Raw genomic sequence first — 16254 nt, 5'->3', positions numbered from 1 at the left:
AACCCCCCACTCCACCCCCACCCCCTGCTTCTATGAGGGTGTTCGCCCACCCGCCCACCCACCCACCCACCCACTACCATCTCCCCACCGTCATATTCCCCTATACTGTGGCATCTAGCCTTCTTCACAGGACCTAGGGCCTCTTCTCCCATTGCTGCCAGACAAGGCCATCCTCTTCTACTTATGCGGCTAGAGCCATGAGTCCCTTCATATATACTCCTAGGTTGGTGGTTTAGTCCCTGGGAGCTCTTGGGGGGGTCTGGATATTGTTGTTTTTCCTATGGATTTCAAACCCTTATAGATCCTTCAGTCTTTTTTCTAACTCCTCCATTCAGGACACCATGCTCAGTCCAATGGTGGGCTGTGAGCATCCACCTCTGTATTTGTCAGGCTCTGGCAAAGCTTCTCAGGAGACAGCTATATCAGGCTCCTGTCAGCATACACTTCTGGCACCCATAATTTTGTCTGTGTTTGGTGACTGTAAATGGGGTGGATCTCCCTGTGGGGCAGTCTCATGAAGGCCTTTCCTTCAGTCTCTGCTCCACACAGTTTGACTCTGTATTTGCTCCTGTGAGTATTTTGTGCCCCCTTCTAAGAAGGACTGAAGCACCCCACACTTTGGTCTTTCTTCTTCTTGAGCTTCATGTGGTCTGTGAATTGTTTCTTGGGTAATCTGAGCTTTTGGGTTAATATCCACTTATCTGTGAGTGGACACAATATGAGTTCTTTTGTGAATGGGTTACCCCAATCAGGATAATATTTTCAAGTTCCTTCCATTTGTTTAAGAATTTCATTTTCTGTATCCATTCCTCTGTTGAAGGATATCTGAATTGTTTCCAGCTTCTGGCTATTATAACTTGGGCTTCTATGAACATAGTGGTCCTGCACGTTTCCTTGTTATATGTTGGAACAACTTTTGGATATATTCCTAGGAGTGGAGAGACTGAGTCCTAAGGTAATATTATGTCTAATTTCTGAGGAACCACCAGACTCATTGCTAGAGTGGTTGTACACGCTTGCAATCCCGCCAACAGTGGAGGAGTGTTCCTCTTTCTCCACATCCCCGCCAGCATCTGCTGTCACCTGAGGTTTTGATTTAGTCATTCTGCCTTGTATGAGGTGGAATCTCAGAGTTGTTTTGGTTTCCATTTCCCTGAAAACTAAGGATGTTGAACATTTCTTTAGGTGCTTCTTGGCCATCAATATTCCTCAGTTGAAAATTATTTGTTGAGCTCTGTGCCCATTTTCTTTTCTTTTTATATGTTCAGTGGTTTTATTACAGTTAGCAAAATTATATTATGAAAGATACAAAAGATTACTATTATAATAATTATTATTATTAATTTTACAATCAGCTTGCCATCTTTTACTGTTATGGCTTTAAATTTTCACTCTACCCAAGAGGTATAAAAATTGTTTAGTCCGACTCGAGCCCCGGGCTACCTTGCCAGCGGAGTTGCCTGACACCCGCAAGGGCCCACACAGGATTCCCCACGGGATCGTAAGACCTCTGGTGAGTGGAACACAGCGCCGGCCCCAATCCAATCGCACGGAACCTGAGACTGCGGTACATAGGGAAGCAGACTACCCGGGCCTGACCTGGGGCACAAGCCCCTTCCGCTCCACTCGAGCCCCGGGCTACCTTGCCAGCGGAGTCACCTGACACCCACAAGGGCCCACACAGGATTCCACAAGGGATCCTAAGACCTCTAATGAGTGGAACACAACTTCTGCCAGGAGTCCGGTTCGAACACCAGATATCTGGGTAACTTCCCTGCAAGAAGAGAGCTTTCCTGCAGAGAATACTCTACCCACTGAAACTAAGGAGAGCGCTACCCTCCCAGGTCTGCTTTTAGAGGCTAACAGAGTCACCTGAAGAACAAGCTTTTAACAGAGACAACTATAACAGCTAGCTTCAGAGATTACCAGATGGCGAAAGGCAAACGTAAGAATCCTACTAACAGAAATCAAGACCACTCACCATCATCAGAACGCAGCACTCCCACCCCACCTAGTCCTGGGCACCCCAACACGACCCAAAATCTAGACCCAGATTTAAAAACATTTCTCATGATGATGATAGAGGACATCAAGAAGGACTTTCATAAGTCACTTAAAGAATTACAGGAGAGCACTGCTAAAGAGTTACAGACCCTTAAAGAAAAGCAGGAAAACACAGCCAAACAGGTAGAAGTCCTTAAAGAAAAACAGGAAAACACATCCAAAACAGGTAATGGAAATGAACAAAACCATACTAGAACTAAAAGGGAAGTAGACACAGTAAAGAAAACCCAAAGCGAGGCAACGCTGGAGATAGAAACCCTAGGAAAGAGATCTGGAACCATATATGGAAGCATCAGCAACAGAATACAAGAAATGGAAGAGAGAATCTCAGGTGCAGAAGATTCCATAGAGAACATCGACACAACAGTCAAAGAAAATACAAAATGCAAAAGGATCCTAACTCAAAACATCCAGGAAATTCAGGACACAATGAGAAGACCAAACCTATGGATAATAGGAATTGATGAGAATGAAGATTTTCAACTTAAAGGGCCAGCTAATATCTTCAAAAAAATAATTGAAGAAAACTTCCCAAACATAAAGAAAGAGATGCCCATGATCATACAAGAAGCCTACAGAACTCCAAATAGACTGTACCAGAAAAGAAATTCCTCCCGACACATAATAATCAGAACAACAAATGCACTAAATAAAGATAGAATATTAAAAGCAGTAAGGGAGAAAGGTCAAGTAACATATAAAGGAAGGCCTATCAGAATTACACCAGACTTTTCACCAGAGACTATGAAAGCCAGAAGAGCCTGGACAGATGTTATACAGACACTAAGAGAACACAAATGCCAGCCCAGGCTACTATACCCGGCCAAACTCTCAATTACCATAGATGGAGAAACCAAAGTATTCCACGACAAATCCAAATTCACACGATATCTTTCCACGAATCCAGCCCTTCAAAGGATAATAACAGAAAAGAAGCAATACAAGGACGGAAATCACGCCCTAGAACAAGCAAGAAAGTAATCCCTCAACAAAACAAAAAGAAGACAGCCACAAGAACAGAATGCCAACTCTAACAACAAAAATAAAAGGAAGCAACAATTACTTTTCCTTAATATCTCTTAATATCAATGGACTCAATTCCCCAATAAAAAGACATAGACTAACAGACTGGCTACACAAACAGGACCCAACATTCTGCTGCTTACAGGAAACCCATCTCAGGGAAAAAGACAGACACTACCTCAGAGTGAAAGGCTGGAAAATAATTTTCCAAGCAAATGGTCTGAAGAAACAAGCTGGAGTAGCCATTCTAATATCGGATAAAATCGACTTCCAACCCAAAGTTATCAAAAAAGACAAGGAGGGACACTTCATATTCATCAAAGGTAAAATCCTCCAAGAGGAACTCTCAATTCTGAATATCTACGCACCAAATGCAAGGGCAGCCACATTCATTAAAGACACTTTAGTAAAGCTCAAAGCACACATTGCACCTCACACAATAATAGTGGGAGACTTCAACACACCACTTTCATCAATGGATAGATCTTGGAAAGAGAAACTAAACAGGGACACAGTGAAACTAACAGAAGTTATGAAACAAATGGACCTGACAGATATCTACAGAACATTTTATCCTAAAACAAAAGGATATACCTTCTTCTCAGCATCTCATGGGACCTTCTCCAAAATTGACCATATAATCGGTGACAAAACAGGCCTCAACAGATACAAAAATATTGAAATTGTCCCATGTATCCTATCAGACCACCATGGCCTAAGACTGATCTTCAACAACAACATAAATAATGGAAAGCCAACATTCTTGTGGAAACTGAACAACACTCTTCTCAACGATACCTTGGTCAAGGAAGGAATAAAGAAAGAAATTAAAGACTTTTTAGAGTTTAATGAAAATGAAGCCACAACATTCCTAAACCCTTGGGACACAATGAAAGCATTTCTAAGAGGGAAACTCATAGCTCTGAGTGCCTCCAAGAAGAAACGGGAGAGAGCACATACTAGCAGCTTGACAACACATCTAAAAGCTCTAGAAAAAAGGAAGCAAATTCACCCAAGAGGAGTAGACGGCAGAAAATAATCAAACTCAGGGGTGAAATCAACCAAGTGGAAACAAGAAGAACTATTCAAAGAATTAACCAATCAAGGAGCTGGTTCTTTGAGAAAATCTACAAGATAGATAAACCCTTAGCTAGACTCACTAAAGGGCACAGGGACAAAACCCTAATTAACCAAATCAGAAATGAAAAGGGAGACATAACAACAGATCCTGAAGAAATGCAAAACACCATCAGATCCTTCTACAAAAGGTTATACTCAACAAAACTGGAAAACCTGGACGAAATGGACAAATTTCTGGACAGATACCAGGTACCAAAGTTGAGTCAGGATCAAGTTGACCATCTAAACAGTCCCATATCACCTAAAGAAAGAGAAGCAGTTATTAATAGTCTCCCAGCCAAAAAAAAGCCCAGGACCAGACGGGTTTAGTGCAGAGTTCTATCAGACCTTCAAAGAAGATCTAATTCCAGTTCTGCACAAACTATTTCACAAAATAGAAGTAGAAGGTACTCTACCCAACTCATTTTATGAAGCCACTATTACTCTGATACCTAAACCACAGAAAGACCCAACAAAGATAGAGAACTTCAGACCAATTTCTCTTATGAATATCGATGCAAAAATCCTCAATAAAATTCTAACCGAATCCAAGAACACATTAAAGCAATCATCCATCCTGACCAAGTAGGTTTTATTCCAGGAATGCAGGGATGGTTTAATATGCGAAAATCCATCAATGTGTCCATTATATAAACAATCTCAAAGACAAAAACCACATGATCATCTCGTTAGATGCAGAAAAAGCATTTGACAAGATTCAACACCCATTCATGATAAAAGTTTTGGAAAGATCAGGAATTCAAGGCCCATACCTAAACATGATAAAAGCAATATACAGCAAACCAGTTTCCAACATCAAAGTAAATGGAGAGAAGCTGGAAGCAATCCCACTAAAATCAGGGACTAGACAAGGCTGCCCACTTTCTCCCTACCTTTTCAACATAGTACTTGAAGTATTAGCCAGAGCAATTCGACAACAAAAGGAGATCAAGGGGATACAAATTGGAAAAGAGGAAGTCAAAATATCACTTTTTGCAGATGATATGATAGTATATATAAGTGACCCTAAAAATTCTACCAGAGAACTCCTAAACCTGATAAACAGCTTCGGTGAAGTACCTGGATATAAAATTAACTCAAACAAACTCAATGGCCTTTCTCTACACAAAGAATAAACAGGCTGAGAAAGAAATTAGGGAAACAACACCCTTCTCAATAGTCACAAATAATATAAAATATCTTGGCGTGACTCTAACTAAGGAGGTAAAAGATCTGTATGATAAAAACTTCATATCTCTGAAGAAAGAAATTAAAGAAGATCTCAGAAGATGGAAAGATCTCCCATGCTCATGGATTGGCAGGATAAACATTGTAAAAATGGCTATCTTGCCAAAAGCATTCTACAGATTCAATGCAATCCCCATCAAAATTCCAACTTAATCCTTCAACGAATTAGAAGGAGCAATTTGCAAATTCATCTGGAATAACAAAAAACCTAGGATTGCAAAAAGTCTTCTCAAGGATAAAAGAACCTCTGGTGGAATCACCATGCCTGACCTAAAGCTTTACTACAGAGCAATAAATATGTTGTTAAAAACTGCATGGTACTGGTATAGAGACAGACAAGTAGACCAATGGAATAGAATTGAAGACCCAGAAATGAACCCACACACCTATGGTCACTTGATCTTCGACAAGGGAGCAAAAACCATCCAGTGGAAGAAAGACAGCATTTTCAACAATTGGTGCTGGCACAACTGGTTGTTATCATGTAGAAGAATGCGAATCGATCCATACTTATCTCCTTGTACTAAGGTCAAATCTAAGTGGATCAAGGAACTTCACATAAAACCAGAGACACTGAAACTTATAGAGGAGAAAGTGGGGAAAAGCCTTGAAGATATGGGCACAGGGGAAAAATTCCTGAACAGAACAGCAATGGCTTGTGCTGTAAGATTGAGAATCGACAAATGGGACCTAATGAAACTCCAAAGTTTCTGCAAGGCAAAAGACACTGTCAATAAGACAAAAAGACCACCAACAGATTGGGAAAGGATCTTTACCTATCCTAAATCAGATAGGGGACTAATATCCAACATATATAAAGAACTCAAGAAGGTGGACTTCAGAAAATCGAATAACCCCATTAAAAAATGGGGCTCAGAACTGAACAAAGAATTCTCACCTGAGGAATACCAAATGGCAGAGAAGCACCTGAAAAAATGTTCAACATCCTTAATCATCAGGGAAATGCAAATCAAAACAACCCTGAGATTCCACCTCACACCAGTCAGAATGGCCAAGATCAAAAATTCAGGTGACAGCAGTTGCTGGCGTGGATGTGGAGAAAGAGGAACACTCCTCCATTGTTGGTGGGATTGCAGGCTTGTACAACCCCTCTGGAAATCAGTCTGGCGGTTCCTCAGAAAATTGGACATAGTACTACCGGAGGATCCAGCAATACCTCTCCTGGGCATATATCCAGAAGATGTCCCAACCGGTAAGAAGGACACATGCTCCACTATGTTCATAGCAGCCTTATTTATAATAGCCAGAAGCTAGAAAGAACCCAGATGCCCCTCAACAGAGGAATGGATACAGAAAATGTGGTACATCTACACAATGGAGTACTACTCAGCTATTAAAAAGAATGAATTTATGAAATTCCTAGGCAAATGGATGGACCTGGAGGGCATCATCCTGAGTGAGGTAACACATTCACAAAGGAACTCACACAATATGTACTCACTGATAAGTGGATATTAGCCCCAAACCTCGGATTCCCAAGGTATAAGATACAATTTGCTAAACACATGAAACTCAAGAAGAATGAAGACTGAAGTGTGGACACTATGCCTCTCCTTAGAATTGGGAACAAAACACCCATGCAAGGATTTACAGAGACAAAGTTTGGAGCTGAGATGAAAGGATGGACCATGTAGAGACTGCTATATCCAGGGATCCACCCCATAATCAGCATCCAAACGCTGACACCATTGCATACACTAGCCAGATTTTATCGAAAGGACCCAGATGTAGCTGTCTCTTGTGAGACTATGCTGGGGCCTAGCAAACACAGAAGTGGATGCTCACAGTCAGCTAATGGATGGATCACAGGGCTCCCAATGGAGGAGCTAGAGAAAGAACCCAAGGAGCTAAAGGGATCTGCAACCCTATAGGTGGAACAACATTATGAACTAACCAGTACCCCGGAGCTCTTGACTCTAGCTGCATATGTATCAAAAGATGGCCTAGTCTGCCATCACTGGAAAGAGAGGCCCATTGGACGCACAAACTTTATATGCCCCAGTACAGGGGAACGCCAGGGCCTAAAAGGGGGAGTGGGTGGGTAGGGGTGTGGGGGTGGGTGGGTATGGGGGACTTTTGGTATAGCATTGGAAATGTAAATGAGCTAAATACCTAATAAAAAATGGGAAAAAATTGTTTAATCCTTGCCTTAATAAAAGTTCAAATATTTACAAATTCAAAATAGATGCTTTCATAACTGAAATTTTCACCTGAGAATTCACTGTAACATCGCCATTATATGTCCCAACACAGATATTGGGTATTTGTAAGTTTAGACTTCAATTTATCATAAAATTATATGAATTCTCTGGTTTAAAATGTGTAACATCTTATACAAGCCAGGGGATTTCCTCCCTCACCGTACACTCAGCTGTCTGCCCTTGGTTCTTGTGTGTGTGTGTGCATATGTCAATTCTTTTCCTTTAAAGGTAAATATTTACTTTGGAAAGTTATTTACCTTTTTATGATAAAGCCTAGTTCTCACCTCAGTTTAAAGGTATTTTTTAAGACACTTGGTTTAAATTTCCATCTATGAACAGTTTAGCATTAAAAGTTAATTTAATTTATCTGGTGATTATAGTATTTCTTAAAAATTTAAAATTAGTTTTAACACTCAGCATGTCATACAAGTAACTACACTACCTAACACCTTTGTGATTTTCAAGTTGTATTGGGTGGACAGGATAGGTTTTACCTTTTTCTTGGGCCCTAAGTGTGGACACCATTTTTATTAGGGTTATGTGATTCTCATGTGTTTAAATTCTTTAGTTCTTTGAATATATTTGATTTTCGCCCTCTGTTTGATGTAGGATTGGTAAATATCTTTTCCCAATCTGTTGGTTGCCCTTTTGTCCTATTGACAGTTTCTTTGCCTTACTGCAGCTTTGCAATTTTATGAGGTCCCACTTGTCAATTCATGATCTTAGAGCATAAGCTATTGGAGTTCTGTTCAAGAAAATTCCCCCTCTACGCATGTGTTCAAGGCTATTCCCAAATTTCTATTCTATTAGTTTCAGTGTATCTGATTTTATGAGGAGGTCCTTGATCCACTTGAACTTGAGCTTTATACAAGGAGATAAGAATGGATCGATTTGCACTCTTCTACATGCTATCTGCCAGTTGAACCAGCACCATTTGTTGAAAGTGCTGTCTTTTTTCACTCAATGGTTTTAACTCCTTTATCAAATATCAAGAGACCATATGTGTGTGGGTCTATTTCTGGGTCTTCATTTCTAGTCCATTGATCTTCCTGACTGTCTCTCTACCAATACCATACAGTTTTTTTTTTTTTTTTTTATCATTACTGCTCTGTAATACAGCTTGAGTGCAGGGGTGGTGATTCTCCCAGAAGTTCTCTCATTGTTGAGAATAGCTTTCGATATCCTGTGTTGTTTGTTTTTACAAATGAATTTGGAAATTGCTCTTTCTAACTCTGTGAAGAATTGAGCTGGAATTTAAACTGTGATTGCATTAACTCTGTAGATTGTTTTCAGCAAGATGGCCTTTTGTTTTTTTTTTTTTTTACTCTATTAATCCTTCCAATCCATGAGCATGGGAGATATTTCCATCTTCTGAGATCTTCTTTGGTTTCTTTCTTCAGGGACTTGAAGTTCTTGTTGGACAGATCTTTAACTTGCTTGGTTAGAATCACACAAAGCTATTTTATACTATTTGTGACTATTGTGAAGAATGTAATATCACTAATTTCTTTCTCACCCTGTTTATCATTTGAGTAAAGGAAAGGTAAGTATTTGTTTTGAGTTAATTTTACATCCAGCCACTTTGCTGAAGTTGTTTACCAGGCTTAGGTGTTCTTTTGTGGAATTTTTTGTGGTCACTTAAATATATTATTCTATCATCTGCAAATAGTGATAGTTTTACTTCTTTCTTTCCAGTTTTTATCCATTTGACCTCCGTTTGTTGTCTAATTGCTCTGGCTAGGACTTAGAGTAATGTATTGAATAGGTAGGCAGCATTGTCTAATCTCTGATTTTGGTGAGATTTCTTCAAGTATCTCTTCATGTAGTTTGATGTTGGCTACTGGTATGCTGTATATTGCTTTTACTATGTTTAAGTATGGGTCTGGAATTTCTGAAGTTTCCAAGACTTTTACCTGAAGCGTTGTTGAATTTTTGTCATATGGGATAAGGCCTACTTGATCATGATGGATGATTGTTTTGATGTGTTCTTCTATTCGGTTTGCAAGAATTTTATTGAGTATTTTTGCACTGATTTTCATAAGGAAAATTGAGTGACATCCTTACTCTGTTGGGTCTTTGTTTAGTTTACATATCAGTGTAATTATGGCTTCATAGATCGAATTGGTTAATGTTCCTTCTGTTTCTATTTTGTGGAATAGTTTGAAGAGTATTGGTATTAGTTCTTCTTTGTAGGTCTGATAGAATTCTGCAATAAAACTATCTGGTCTTGGACTTTTTTTTTTTGGTTGGGAGACTTTTAATGACTGCTGATATTACTCTAAGTATTATGTGACTGTTTAGATGGCTTATCTGATTCTGATTTAGCTTTGGCACCTGGTATCTGTGTCGAAAATTGTCTACTTCACCCAGATCTTCCAATTTTGTTGAGTATATGCTCTTGTAGTAGGATCTGGTAATTTTTAAAAAAATTTTCTCAGTTTCTATTGTTATGTCTTGCTTTTCATTTCTAATTTTATTAATTTGGATACTATCTCTGTGCCATCTGGTAAGTCTGGCAAAAAGTTTTTCTATCTTGTTGGTTTTCTCAAAGAACTAGCTCCCAGTTTTGTTGATTCTTTGTATAGTTCTTTTTTTCTTTTCTACCTGGTTGATTTCAGCCCTGAATTTGATTACTTACTGCTTTCTACTTCTCTTTCATGTATTTGCTTCTTTTTGTTGTAGAGCTTTCAGGTGGGCTATCAAGCTGCTAGTGTATGCTCTCTCCAGTTTCTTTTTGGAGGCATTTAGAGCTATGAGTTTTCCTCTTAGCACTACTTTCATTGTGTCCCATAAGTTTTGGTATTATGTGCCTTGATTTTCATTAAATTCTAAAAAGACTTCAATTACTTTATTTCTTCCTTGACCAAGTTATCATTGTGTAGAGTTTGGTTCAACTTCCATGTGTACATGGGCTCTCCATTGTAATGAACCAAATGGATATAACTAACATCTATAGGACATTTCATCCTAACACAAAAGAACATACCTTCTTCTCAGCACCTCATGGTACCATCTCAGCACCTCATGGTACCTTATCCAAAACTGACCATATAACTGGTGATAAAACAGGCCTCAAAAGATACAAAAAGACTGAAATAATCCCCTGCATCCTGTCAGATCACCAAGGACTAAGGCTGTTTTTTAAAAATAATCACAAAGTATTGTATGGGACCAAATTAGAAGTTTGTGTAAGAATACATAGTAATAATGTAATATCATTAACATTAATAGATGTTATGATATTTTCATACTTGTATACACATCACTATACATTCTGCCTTGACATGATCTTACTTTTGCCCCTTCATATCCTCCATGTTCCTGCCATCATAGCCTGTTTCCTGCAAATATTATGAGTATTCGTTACATATGAGTGAAGTGCCCTAGGCAACAATTTCCTTATCCAGTAATTTGTTGTTGTATTTTTAGGCAGGCTTTAAACCATGGTTGTTGTGAACAGTGTAGTAAGAGTAATGATGGTTTCACTTTTCCTGAATGATGTCTCATTGGCACATTTTGATGACAGATATTCTGAGTGGTGAGAGATTGAATTTCAAAACAGCTTGTATTAGCACTTCTCTGATTGCTAAAGTTGTTAAACACTTTAAACACTTTTGGTTAGCATATAAAGTAGTATTTGATTTCATAACTGTTTTTTCAGTTATGAAGAGTATATATCAGCATATTATTTTCTTATTTGTTCCTTTCTCTATTGCTCTCCCACATGTCATGACCACCCACCCCCATTGATTCCTCTCCCTGTATGTCTCACATTCTGCTCATGTATTATCTGTATGTCACTGCTATCTATACCACTTCCCTTATGCTCTCTTCAGACCCTCACTCCATCACTTCTCTAGTTGTCACACCCACAATACACCTGCACAATGCACACATATATACACACATACTACTTACAAGCATGTGTAGATACATGAATATTTTATATATATATTCTACTTATGGAAGAAAAAATATTTGATATTAGACTTTCTGACTTTCAGTGGCTGGATTTAACATAAGAATTCCAGATTTTCTTATGATGTTATTTTTTCTTTACAGCTGAATAAAATTCCTCTGTGCATAGATACTATGCTCTCTTTATCATATTAAACTGTTTACAAATATCTAGATTAGTTCCATCTTCTATCAATTGTAAATAATGAGGAAATATTCACAGCTACTCATGCATACCTATGGGAGAGTCATTTAATTAGGTAACATCATAGTTTTATTTTCAGTTTTTGGAAAAGATGTCTAATCATTTCTAAACTTGTATGTTAGAAAATATGTACACATGAACAATTTCCTGTGTAGCCCACAGGTACAGGTAGTTGTGAGCAAACTCAGGTCCTCTGCAAGAGTTGTATGCATTCTCAGCAGCTAAAACATCTCTCCAGCCCAAGATGTTCTGAATTTTTTGGGGGAGAAACCTCCAGAGTAACTTTAGAAGTTTATATTACAACCAGTACTCAGTAAAGGTTTTTCTTTGTTTTTCTTTCCCCATGTTCTCACGAGCATTAATTCTCTTGAGTACAGCTTCTATGACCACATTGAAATAGAATTTTAATGCAGGATAAATTTGCATTTCCATAATGAGAAGAGATACCAAATGTTCTTCAAATATTCATTGTCTATTTGTATTTCTTTAAAACTTGATTATTTAGCTAGATGTTGTTGGCACACACCTTAAATCACTGCAATTGGAAGGGAGAGACACATGAATCTTTGATTTCAAGGACAGCATGATCTATGGAGTGAGTTCCAATATAGCCAGAGCTACACAGTACATCCTTGGCAAAAAAAAAAAAAAAAAAAAAAGAGCTCCAACATAGGCTCTGTTAGTGATGAGATTTCCTTTACAGAACTGTTTCAGCTGTTTCTCAAATGTTTGTGTATATTATACTTTCATCCTTCATTTTTATTTGTTTAAGAACTCAACCTGAACATTCAGACTTTTCACTGACCCCTTTTCTTCTTTCCTTGCTTGCTCTTGGCTTCTTGATTAGCAAGTCCATTCCTTCACTGGAATTAGAGCTTCTTTGTAATTTCATTATATATTGTAGAGTGGCTGAGGCATCTAAACTCATTGGGTGAGAAACTACTGACTAGGAATTCATATATATATATGAATAATGCACACACATATATGGATAGACAGATTCATTCAAATGGTCTATTATAATAAAGTGACTAACAATGGCTAAAGATTTGAGTATACTTTTATATTTAAAAGCATCTATGCACTTCAAATAAAATGAGATAACAAAAAGAAATAATGAGTAACACAAATAAATACAAATAAAAATATAGCTCAATTTGGATATGATCCTGCTTGATTTGATAAAAACAACAACAAAACACTGATAATATTCCTTTGTCACAAAGCAATGCCAGGGGAGTATGCTTATACTCATTTTGAAATTAGTTTATCTGTGCTTCAAGAATGGGAGCAGAGAGTAAAAAACAATGAGACTAATTATATTTCTTTTTATACTCACCGGGTAAATTAGATGGAAAACAGAACAGTGGTAAAGTTGTAAAAAATGGGATTGAACCAACAAAAATAAAAGATTTCCACCAACCACTCTGTAATATTCGAAACCTTTGAACATGTCCACTTGTACAAAGAAATAGAGAAAATTTCGGTTAGGAGTTTTAACTAAAAAAAAAATCATAATTTGTTGCTAGAATTTTCTGTTTATCTATATTTACTTGTAATTTGTCACTATGAATTTGGGGCTTTGCTGACAAGAGCCAGTTGTCAGCATTCACTGTCACTGTTTTGTTTTTTCTCCCATCATAGCCTCATTTACCCACTTCCCGTTTCAGTGTCATGACTCAGGCAGCAAAAGGTCCTGCTTGTTCCTATTTAAAAACTCTCTCTCTTTAATCTGTGCCTCTGGAAAACCAAGACTTGTTTCTTTTTCTGGCTTCTTTAATTTTTCACCTTGCTCCTTAGGTTGCACTGCTTTTCTTGTTGATGGCATCTGACCCTTGAGGACACAGGACACCAGCAAGCCCTCCCTTCAGGCCCCTTGTGCTAAGTGTATTGGCTACTTCTGCATTCTTTCCAGTTTTCCTGTTGGACTCATTTGAATTCTACTTAAGGTTACTTTTGCTATTCACAAAGCTTAGTAGGTGGCAAGGCAGGGAGGGGATATGAAATACCCTGTGCTGGCGTTTGCTACATTTCTGTCTCACTGACTGTCTATGAGCTCTCTGTATCTCTTCTCTTTAATCAATGCTGAGTCCAATAGAATAATTTTCAAACTTATCAATAGTTGTTTGTTTTTATGTATATATGTATGTTTGTTTGTTTTAATCATTTAGGGATAAGATTTACAGAAGTCAGTGAATATTTTATTACTGATATTTTCAAATCCACACCATGGGAAATCTTAGCTGGGAGATAGAGAGATGCCCCAGCAGAGAGTATGACCACTGGACGTGCTTGCAGGGAACAGGGTGTGGTTTCCGGTAACCACATGATAGCAAACATCATCTGTAGGTTTCAAAGGATTCAATGCTCTACCACTGCAACACATCACGCAGACACACATATGCTGCAAAACCACTCCCACACATAAAATACAACGGAATACACCTTTATTATAAAGTAAACTCTTCACTAACAGTCACTGTAGGAAAGATGCTCACTGGTGCCCCAGCTTGTTCTGGGGGAGCTCTTCTCCTACAACATTTTTTTCTTTTTTCTTTTTTCTTTTTCTTTTTTATTAGGTATTTTTCTCATTTACATTTCCAATGCTATCCCAAAAGTCCCCAATACCCTCCCCCCCCACTCCCCTACCCACCCACTCCCACTTTTTGGCCCTGGCGTTCCCCTGTACTGGGGCATATAAAGTTTGCAAGTCCAATGGGCCTCTCATTCCATTGATGGCCAACTAGGCCATCTTTTGATACATATACAGCTAGACTCAAGAGCTCAGGGGTACTGGTTTGTTCATAATGTTGTTCCACCTATAGGGTTGCAGATCCCTTTAGCTCCTTGGGTACTTTCTCTAGCTCCTCCATTGGGGGCCCTGTGATCCTACAACATTTAAAGAGTTTCTTACACTTCCTTTCATCAAATGTGGACGTGTTCACAGTGGTATTCTCTGGTGAGGCAATGCCTCTTCATTTGGGGGTGTTATTAGGGAATATAGATATCCACCCCCAATCATGTATGGTCCCAATCTTTGTTTCCAATATCTGATTGTCATATGTTAATATGTAGCATCCATAGGAGCTAGACATTTCCCTCTTTTTATTATCTGTTTATTGTTGTTTATTTATTGTGCTCCTTTTGATTAAACCCAGTGCCTTCTGCATGTCAAGCAGGACCTCTGTAATTAAGAATTCCCTCCCTAATTTGAAAGACTTCAAGGTCACTCTAAGCCGAACAGGCTCATCTTAACCACCCAAACCCTTGAGAATACATAAATCACAGAGATCCCTATTGTTTGTAATATCCACAAGTTTTGCATTTCCTGGTACTGTGAATCTATGTATATGTTTTAATAACATATTACACGTGACACATACTATGTGTATATTTTTGCCTAAAGAACTAGGGTCTCAACTAAATGCAAAACCTTTAACTATTAAAGCTAAGCAACAGTTTTGACAGGGTGATCATATGTACCAGCTATATGTTGAAATCAAAGCATTTCCTTCATGGTAGAAATAAGCAGTTTGAAAACTAAAAATTTATGATTCTACTATACAACATTCAGCAAACTGTTTGAAAGCCCCATATACTAGTTTTGAAATACATATTGAATAAAATCTATAACAAACCTTTTTGGACAATGTTTAAAGGACTAGAGAAACAGCACAGCATGCTGCTTTCTTTCATGGAATAGTAACAATGCTTCCCAATTTGACTCTTAAGTTTAGTTGAAATCTAAGTGCTATGCTTGTTATCAGAATGCTGGATTTACCAGGAAGAATATGTGTTTACCTTAAATAATTATTGGATTCTTAAAATGTTTTAAAATACATTCATTTGATGTATATGAGTGTTTTTCCTGCATGTATGTAGTATACTATAACCAGAGTTCAGAAGAGGCTGTCACATACACCCTGGTTACAGATGGTTGTGAGCTACCAAGTAAGTGCTGTGATCACCAGGTCCTCTGAAAGAACAAGTGGTGGTAACTGCTCACCTAGCTCTTCACCTTCAAAGTGTTTTTGTGTGTGTATGTGGTGGGGGTATGATTAATGACAAGTGCTAAATCATCCACAAAAATTCAAATACTAAAAAAAATGAAGTTTTAATACTGAAATAAAGAAAATATGTCATGAGATATGAAAGAAGGACAATTTTTAACTATGAGGGTATTTAAATACAAAATTATTTGTTGTCAATAACTTTTAGTAAGTGCATAAATATATCAAAGACCAAAAAATTCATAATTATCTCAATGCTTATTAAAAGTGTTAGATCAACAGTGTCAACTAAGCAAGACCACTTGGAGCTGCCAGAGACTAAGGTACCAATCCAGGAGCATACATGCCCTCTCCCTTGGCCCAGGCAAATATGCAGCAGAGCATTGCCTTTCTGGCCTCAGTGGGA

At 38.1% G+C, this 16254-nt stretch overlaps 1 protein-coding gene across 3 annotated transcripts in view; it reads right to left on the bottom strand.

Annotated features, from left to right (window-relative positions):
• Nucleotides 1-16254, bottom strand: part of Gm7135 (predicted gene 7135) — a 132788-nt gene that overhangs the window by 79123 nt on the left and 37411 nt on the right. For all 3 annotated transcript variants that reach the window (XM_981747.8, XM_011248120.2, XM_006530007.2), the window contains exon 5: nucleotides 13178-13296. In XM_981747.8, coding sequence (XP_986841.4) covers nucleotides 13178-13296 — 119 coding nt within the window. The remainder of the gene's footprint in view (nucleotides 1-13177; nucleotides 13297-16254) is intronic.

This window comes from Mus musculus, chromosome 1 (assembly GCF_000001635.26).
Source record: "Mus musculus strain C57BL/6J chromosome 1, GRCm38.p6 C57BL/6J".
Lineage (NCBI taxonomy): Eukaryota > Metazoa > Chordata > Mammalia > Rodentia > Muridae > Mus > Mus musculus.
The sequence above is the reverse complement of the archived record's forward strand: the minus strand, read 5'-3'. Positions and strand labels throughout refer to the sequence as shown.